This window comes from Solanum lycopersicum, chromosome 5 (genome assembly GCF_036512215.1).
Source record: "Solanum lycopersicum chromosome 5, SLM_r2.1".
Taxonomy (NCBI): Eukaryota; Viridiplantae; Streptophyta; class Magnoliopsida; order Solanales; family Solanaceae; genus Solanum; species Solanum lycopersicum.
Window position 1 is genome coordinate 33,381,877 of NC_090804.1, and position 9,330 is coordinate 33,391,206.

The 9,330-nt window shown below is 35.9% G+C and overlaps 1 protein-coding gene across 1 annotated transcript; it reads left to right on the plus strand.

The window, feature by feature from the left end:
* Window positions 1-8,337: 8,337 nt before the first annotated feature.
* On the plus strand, window positions 8,338-8,804 carry LOC138348772 (uncharacterized). Its single transcript, XM_069298349.1, has 2 exons — window positions 8,338-8,461; window positions 8,524-8,804. Exons 1-2 carry the CDS (start codon window positions 8,338-8,340, stop codon window positions 8,802-8,804), a joined length of 405 nt encoding a protein of 134 aa, XP_069154450.1.
* The last annotated feature ends 526 nt before the right edge of the window (window positions 8,805-9,330 follow it).

Sequence of the window (9,330 nt, forward strand, 5' to 3'; positions counted from 1 at the left end):
ACTATAGTTTTCAATTTCCTTAAAATCTCTTGTCACCAACACTTTACTTTCTTCATTCATTTTACTTACATATCTATTAAAAATAATTATTATCATGTCTATATTATCATATTATAAGTAAAAGTAAAAATCTATTTTTGAAATAAGATCAAAACTAATGATTAAATGGATTGCGTTGATGCCCGTTGTTTTAGGAAAATTAAAAAGAAACTTCTTCATTTAAGGGTAAAAAAAATCAAAGAAGAAATATCTTATCCGAATCATGTATCTTTATCCATGTTTGTTTATTAGTATTGTCTTTCCCACAACATTTCGTCATTGTTAACTCATGAAAATCGTAAAAAAAAAAAAAACAAGTGTGCATTTATGAATGATTTTCTACAATTTGTTCACCAACTCTTTCTTATGTGATACCTCAAATTTTCTTGAATTTTGAACTTAATCAATTGTTGCAAATAACCCTAAAATATTTTGAAAAAAATAGAAAACTTAAAAAGCAATATAAAAGTGAGTGGAAACCCTCTATTTATAGCTAAAAAATAATAGTATTAATAGGTGCTAATAGTTCCTTATAAGAAAAGTTACAACCTTTCGAAAAAGTCACTGCTCATCGGAAAAGTCACAAGCTTTTGCAAAAGCCACAACTCATCGGAAACGCACAACCCTTCGAAAAAATCACTACCATTTGAAAAAAATCACAACCCTTCAAATAAGTTACAATTCATCGAAAATGAAAAAATCTGTCAAAAAAGTCACAATCTTTCTAAAAAATCAGATCTCATTGAGAAAAATCACAACACTTTAATATGAAATGATTTTTGATTTTAATATTGTACATATAATTAAACTAATAAATAAAATAAACGGGGCATTTTAAATTGGGGATATTATAATAATTAAACATTTAGTTTAGGAATTCATCATTTTAAGGTAGTAATAAAGATATAGGTTTACAAATATATTTTTTGTGTATTTTATTTTTGTCGTCAATTTTCATATGTAATGGTTTAATTTGTGAAATGATTTTTAAATTTATTTTGTTTGTGTAGACAATGAAGTTTTATTGATAAACTCATATCAAATTCGGATTAAATGTTAAATTCTCTATACATTGACCAAGTCAAATTACTGGTTGATAAAGTCGGATTAATATCTAAGTCAAAATTGTATGACTTAAATCAAGTCGAGATCACTTGGGTCAGTTTATTAAGTTGACAAGATGAGCCCAACTCATGTGCCTCGAAGCATGGAGCATTTGTAGACATTGAATATTTATTGATAAATTCATATTAAATTAGGATTAAATCTTAAATTCACCATATGTTGACCAAGTCAAATTACTGGGGTTGATAAAGTCGGATTAATATCTAAGTAAAAATTGTATGACTTAAATCAAGTCCAAATCACGTAGTTCAATCCATTAAGTTGACAAGATAAGCCCAACTCATGTTCTTCAGGCCCAGGGGTCAAAAATTGCTCAGACCAAAATACCCTTAAAACCCTAACTCAAGCCTATATAAAGAGGTCTTCTTCTAACCAAAAGAACACACACAAATACATGCACGCAGGAATACATAATTTCTCTTCAGTGGTGATCTGCAAGTCTTGAACATGCAAGAACATCTGTGACGAGATCAATCAGGGAATTCCATATCGTTTTGAGATATTTTATAAGGATTATAACTTTCACATTAATTCAAATACAAATAATATTGTTTGCTTGCTATTTTTCCTTTCCTGTTTATTGTATTTCAGGATTGAAACTTTAGACGCTTACAAATTTGGCACGCCTAGTGGGACAATCTTTACCTCTCACCTTTTCTCTTCCAAAATACAAGTTCAAGAATATTGACATGGCTTCGAAGAAGATCAACTCGAAATCTGCATTTGCATACAAATCTAGGTATACATTCATACCTGCATATGCATCCAAATCTGCATCTGCATCAACAAGTTTGGATCTGCTTTCATATTCGCATCTGCATCAGAATCTGCACCTACATCCAAATTTGGATCTACATTTGTATCTGTATCCAAATCTACTTTTGCATCCAAATCTACGTCTGCATCGAAATATAGATTTGCTTTCGTATTTGCATCTGCATTGATATCTTCATTTGTATCAAAATCTGCATTTGCGTCTAGATTCACATTTGCTTCTGCAAAAACAGATGGATCCAAATTCTACATTGATGTGGAGAACATCTTTGATTTTACTGCAGGAAACATGAGACCTATCACAAGGAACCAATCCAAGTTGTTGGGACAACAAGACTCAGTAGTGCAGTCTAAATCTGCTGCTGCCTTTGGTTTGTCCTCAAAATATGTAAAGTTTCTTGCGGAAGCCGCAAAAGAAGACTTCGCCGAAATGGTCGAGAGGGTTCTTTCCTAATTGAGTCTATCTACATATGAAAAGACATTTGCTTTAGTTGATGATGATGTCTTGAACACTAGATCTACCCCACATAACATGTTTGCATCACATGTTTGGGAATATCAACAACATTCTCCATCACCTACTGTGGTAATGCACGCAATGGTGACTAACACTTAATTCGTAGAAGAACAACTGCGAGCTTGACAAGAGCTATTGAAGGTTTGACCAAGTATGTTTAAGATAAAGATGCTCGAATTGTTAAGATAGCAGATAAGGTGGAAGGAATGATGGATAAAGAATCAAGTGATGCGCCTAGAAAACGTCCACAAGTACAAGAGACGGTTGATCGCCCTTCAAAGCAAGTGAAACATGCTAAAGAGATCCAAGTTTCCACTGACGGAATGATCCCGATTAACGAAATCAAGGAGTTTATCATGGCAACCATTAAAGACAAGTAAGAGGTTGCTACGAAATCCTCCTTGACATATGCAAGTCCATACACTGCAATGATTGATAGCTTGAAAATGCCTGCGGGTTATCAACCTCAAAAATTTCAGCAGTTCGATAGTAAGGGAAGTCAAAAGCAGCATGTGGCACACTTCATTGAAATGTGCAATAATGTTGGGACATACGACGACTACCTGGTCAAACAATTTTTCTGCTCCCTTAAGGGAAATGCTTTCGATTGGTACACATACCTTGAGTCATGGTTCTATTGATAGTTAGGAACAAATGTAGCAAGAATTTCTCAACCGCTTCTATAGAACAAGACTTACTGTAAATGTGGTGGAACTTACAAACGCTCGCCAGCGAAATGAAGTGTCGGTCTTTGACTTCATCAATCGATGGACGCGTGCAAGTCTAAACAGTAAATATAGACTTAGTGAAGCTTCGGGGATTGAGATGTGCATTCAAGGCATGCATTGGGGTATCCGTTATATTTTGCAAGGCATAAAGCCTAAAACTTTTGAATAATTGGCCACTCTTGCTCATGATATGGAGTTGAGCATGTCATCAGTTGGAATTGAATCTCCACCTGACCACGAACTCGTCAAAGTCAAAGAAAGGCAAGAATTCAAGAAAATGGGAAGATATATGCCTAAGACTGAAAATATGGAATCCATGAATGTCAATTCCTCTCATGTGAAATTCACCACAAGACTTGGCAAAACACAGAGCGCAAAAGCGACTTCTTTTGAAAGAAGGACGAATCAAAACTTATCTTGAAGGAAATGTAGCGGAAGGACTGCCCATTTCTTGACTCAGATGTTTCTATAATTTTTGATGAACTCTTTGAGATAAAACTTTTTGTATTACCATAGATGAAATGACCAAATGATTCAGGGAAGAGTGATGATCCAAAATACTCCAAATATCACTGATTGGTTGGCCACCCTATCGAGAAATGCTTTGTCTTCAAGGAAAAAATCATGGACTTAGCTCGCGAAGGGAATGTCAAACTTGAATATGAGAAATTGAGTTAAAATCAAGTCAGTATCGCTTCTGAATTACCCAATCTGGTCATGACCTGCAATTTTTTTGAAGCAAATATGGAGCAAGACATCCCAAACAACAATCAGACAAGAATGATTAAGTTTGAAGACTTTGAGCCCATTGATATAAATAAATTTTCATCTCTTCCTATACTAAGTGATGTGGCTTCTTTAGGGGAGGGATCAACAAGAGAAGATGAAGAACCAGTTGATGATCTTGATGATTGGGGCTGGACTCTTGTGACTCGCCGTAGACACCAAAAAATGAGTTCGCATAAAGAGTCAACAAAGGCACGTCTAGAAAAGATGGTAAGGAGACCCAAAACAAAAACTTTGAGTCTGCATTCAAAGAAGAAGGAAATAAAGGCGCACCACTACCAAGAGTCGCATCGACCAATTACATATGGAGAATATTTGCCAAATTTGTTTTATACCAAGTTCACATGTGATGAAACAAAATCTCTACGTTGTAATGTCGATGAAAAGCAAGCAAAAAATGCAACTCCATCATATCAATCACCAAAATATTCTCCAAATTCGTCTCTTAAAGTTGAAATATCCATCATGCCCATCACCAAAATATGCTCCACATCTATATCCTGGAGTTGAAAATGCATGTATGGCCAAAATCACATTCTCTGACGATGATCTTCTGTTTGGTGACAAATTTTATAATCGTCTTTTATTCATGGTCAATTTTGCGCGTGATGAAAGGGTGAATAGGATCCTAGTCGATAGAGGATTTGGAATAAACATACTTCCAATTTGCAAAATGAAAGACCTTAAGATATCAACAACAGATCTTACTAATAGTCGCTTGATGATCCATGATTCAATCAAGAAGGACAAAGGTCTATGAGGACTATCAAAATAAACCTCACCATCGGAAGTTGCAATCAAGCATGTTTCTTAAATGTAATTTATGCAAAGACTTCATATAACATTTTGGTTGGTAGGTCGTGGGCACATAAGAACAAAGTAATCCCATCTACCTATCACCAATGTTTGAAGTATTATGAGAATGGAGTTGCAAAAAGGATTATTGCAGATGATAATAGATTCACTGAAGTCGAAGCTCACTTTGCTGACGCAATGTTTTACTTGAAGAAATATTCCATAGAAGTTGATGACATTGCATTCGAAGATATTGGACTCCTTAACAATATGGCTAAGGTAGCGGTCAGTAAGGCAAAAGTCGCAAACAAGGAAGATCCAAAGCTTGGAAATCCAAACAAGATGTCTAACATGATTGGTGCTTTTCAAAATAAAAAGGTCACATCCATTCTTTGTTATGTCCCAAAATCAAAGGAGGACAAGGGACACTCTCTCGAGTTGCTAGAAAATACGTTGGAAGGTTTGACCGTTCCTGTAAGGTGAATTGATATGATGAAGTCATCCACAAAATTTCATGGGAAGTCTATGGCTCCTAAGTCATTTCTTTACGAAAATTTTTTGGACCCTAAGTCACCTCAATACGAAGCACTCCGAATGAAGCATACAGAAGAAAGTTTTGATCCTAATGCTTAAAGATTGCTACCAAAATCTAGATTCGATCCTAACGAACCATCAAAATTGTAGAAGCTTCCGTTAGAACCTGTTATGAGGTAACAAAGTGAAGAGGTGGGCTACAAAAAACCTCAACCTATTCGCATCTCCATAAAAAAGGTGAGAATAATTACATAACTATGGAAGATGAGTCTGATAATTCTAACAAAAGGCTTTCTTCCTTTGATCTACTTGGACGCTCAACGTAGAGGATTTTTGTATTTGAGAGGTTAGGGTCGTTGAGGAAGAAATACAAGGTTTGGAGAAATAGCAAGGTTATGCAAGCATCTACTTTACCAAAATCTCAAAATGCTCCTAAAGACATTTAAAGTCTAATACTTTCTAGAATTAGGCGACCGACGAACATTTTGGTCTCTTGTGGTGAAGTACAGAAGGCAAAGTTACTAAGAAACGTGAAGAAATTGAAAAACGTGTTGGCTCTTCATATCATGTCACTACATAAGATAAAAAGACATACTTTTTCTCCAATTAAAAAAACAGGAGAGTAGGAGAATGTTTCATGGTGTTACCATATATCTCTCAGCGAAGGAGAACCTCAAGAAGATGAAGATGATAAATATGCTCTACCTGAACTTGAAGAAGGGGTAGAGGTGACCGTTGATGCATTGGAAAAAATCAACTTTGGAACTGATGAAGATCCAAAAACCACTTATGTGAATGTTTCACTAGCATGTGATGAGGAAATGGCCTATGTCGACTTGCTCAACGAGTATAAAGATGTATTTGCTTGGAGTTACAAAGAAATTCCTAGATTAGACCTGAAGGTAGCAGTCCATCGTTTTGCTTTTTAAAGCGGTGCACATCCCATCAAGCAAGCTCAACGGCGCTTCAGGCCTGAATCAGTTCCCATGATCAAACTTGAAGTTAACAAGCTTATTGAGGTTGGCTTTATCCGTGAATTTAAGTTCCCCACATGGGTTTCAAGTATTGTCACCGTGAGGTAGAAGGATTGGCAAATTTGAGTTTGCATCGTCTTTAGAGATCTCAACAATGCATGTCTAATAGATAAATTTCCATTTTCTATCCCCCAGCTTAGATTAATGCCATTATTTGGTACGAGGTGATGTCTTTGATGGATGGTTCATCCGTTTACAACCAGATCCGTGTGTCACCAAAGGATGAAGAGTTGACTGCATTCCGCACTCCTAAAGGCATTTATTGCTACAAAGTAATACCTTTTGGTTTGAAGAATGCAGGAGCAACATACCAAAAAGCTATGCAGAACATCTTTGATAATATTTTTCACAAAAATATTCAATGCTATGTTGATGATTTAGTAGTGAAATCAAGGAAAAAGTGTGGCCTTTTGCAAGACTTAAAGATGGTGCTTGATCTACTACGAAGGTATCAACTTAGAATGAATCTTTAAAATGTGCATTTGGAGTTACCTCTGGAAAATTCCTTTGATTCAGTATAAGATATCAAGGAATTGAAATCGATAAAGCAAACATAAATGCAATTCTAAAGATGGTTGAGCCAAGAAACATCCATGAATTAAAGAGTTTGCAAGGGAAGCTAGCATATCTTAGAATATTCATCTCGAATCTTGCAGGAAAGTGCCAACCATTCAGTTGTCTTATGAAAAAAGACACTCTTTTTGAATGAGACCAAGCTTGTAGTAATTTTTTTGAGAGCATCAAGTCTTACTTGACAAAACCACCAGTTTTAGCATCTTCTGTTCCTGGAAAGCCATTGATATTTTACATATCAGCTCAAGAAAGATCACTGGGATCACTCTTAGCCCTAGAGAATGGCAAAGGGAAAGAAAATTCCCTTTACTACTTGAGTAGGATGATGATACCAAATGAGTTGAAGTACTCTCCAATAAAAAATCTATGTTTTGCCTTGGCCTTCTCAATTTAGAAGATGAAACACTACTTTTAAGCCCATGTCCTCCGTTTTATTTCTAAAGCAAATACCATCAAATTTGTGATGTCAAAACCAATTCTTAATGATCGACTAGCAAGATTGTATCTCCAGTTTTAGCAATTTGATATTGTGTACTCAAAAGTTTTTGAAAGGGCAAGCATTGACAGACTTCTAACAGACCTCCTGATACCTGATGATTGGGAACTCACTGATGAATTACCTGATGAAGATGCAATGGTTGTTGAAGTTCAACCGCCTTGGAAGATGTATTTTGATGGGTCTTCACATCATGAAGGAGCCGACGCTGGAGTGATATTTTTCACTTCTCAAGAGAAGATCTTGCGATATGCCTTCACCTTAATAGAATGTTGCTCCAATAATGTTGCAGAATATCAAGCCTTAATACTTGGGCTTGTAATTGCAGTCAATATGAAGCAATTGCAATTACAAGTTCTTGGAGACTATGCATTAGTGATCAATCAATTGTTAGATAGCTATGAAGTCAAAAAGCCAGAATTTCGTCTCTATTATGACTATGCACAAAAATTGATTGTATGGCTCGGAAATGTAACTCCTCAACATGTTCCAAGAAAGGAGAATAAGAAAGTTGATGCCTTAGCTGCTTTGGCTTCAACATTGACTCTGCCCGACCAAGCTCAAATTATTATCTACAAAAAATGGATAGTACCATAGATGCGGATGAACAAATCAAGCTTAATTATCTTGTAGATGTTTCACAAGTTGAGATAGTCGACTGGAGACATGCCGACATGCCTTGATTAATTACTTATGCTACAACATACTTCCAGAAGATCCAAAGAGAAAGACTGAAATCCGTTGACGTGCTCCTTGGTTTCTTTACTATAAAGATACTTTATATCGAAATTCATTCAAATGGATTCTCTTGCATTGTTTGGTAGAAGAAGAAGAAAATCAAGCGATGCAAGAAGCACATTCTGGAGTTTGTGGAGCGCATCAATCTGGGCCAAAGTTGCATTGTCATATTAAAAGAATTTGGTATATTATCTAACAATGGTAAATGATTGCTTGGATTATGCTCGAAGATGTCAATCATGCCAATTTCATGCTAACTTTATGCACCAACCTCCTGATGTATTACATCCGACTATTGCATCTTCGCAATTTGATGCTTGGGGTCTAGACGTAGTTATACCACTACCAAAATCGATGACCACTTATACATCCTTGTTGCAACAGATTATTTCTCAAAATGGTCTGATGCGGTAGCCCACAAAGAAGTAAAGAAGGAACATGTTGAAAACTTTTTGAAGGTGAATATCATGTATCATTTTGGCGTTCCTAGTTATATACTAACGGATAATGGAAATCCATTGGCCAATAAATTGATGGATAATATCTGCAACCTTTTTGGTTTCAAGCACAGTAATTCTTCAATGTATTATGTTGCTGCAAATGGTATATCTGAAGCATTTAACAAGATCCTGTGCAAATTGTTAAAGAAGGTTGTCTCCAAATAGAAAGAGATTGGCATGATATAATGGAATAAACTCTTTAGGTATACCGGATGACTCATCCCACGCCGACTCAAGCGACTCCTTGTTCTCTTGTTTTTGGAACTGAAGCAGTCCTTCCACTTGAATGACAAATATCGTCATTGAGGATAGCTATCCAAGAGGGTCTTACTGAAGAAGATAATGCTCGTCTGTGCCTTGAAGAGTTTGAAGCTCTTGATGAGAAAAAAATTTGAAGCTCAACAAATTCTTGAATGTTATCAAGCTCGTCTTTCTCGTGCTTTCAATAAAAAAGTTCGGCTAAGGTCCTTCCAAGTTGGTGATCAAGTTCTTGCAGTTAGAAGGCCAATTATCATATCTTACAAATCGAAAAGCAAGTTCACCTCAAAATAGGATGGACCATACGTCATCCAAGAAGTATATTTAAGCGGAGCTTACAAACTTGTGGATGCAGATGACTTGCGGATTGGTGCCATCAATGGAAAATTATTGAAGAAGCAATCCTTGAAGCGGCGTCATACTCCTGGCTTGC

Bases quoted from the DNA above. Each gene is read 5' to 3' on its own strand.
- LOC138348772 (XM_069298349.1), top strand. From the start codon at position 8,338: ATGGTAAATGATTGCTTGGATTATGCTCGAAGATGTCAATCATGCCAA. The intron at 8,462-8,523 runs GTCTAGACGTAG...TTGTTGCAACAG, and splicing joins TTCGCAATTTGATGCTTGGG to ATTATTTCTCAAAATGGTCT.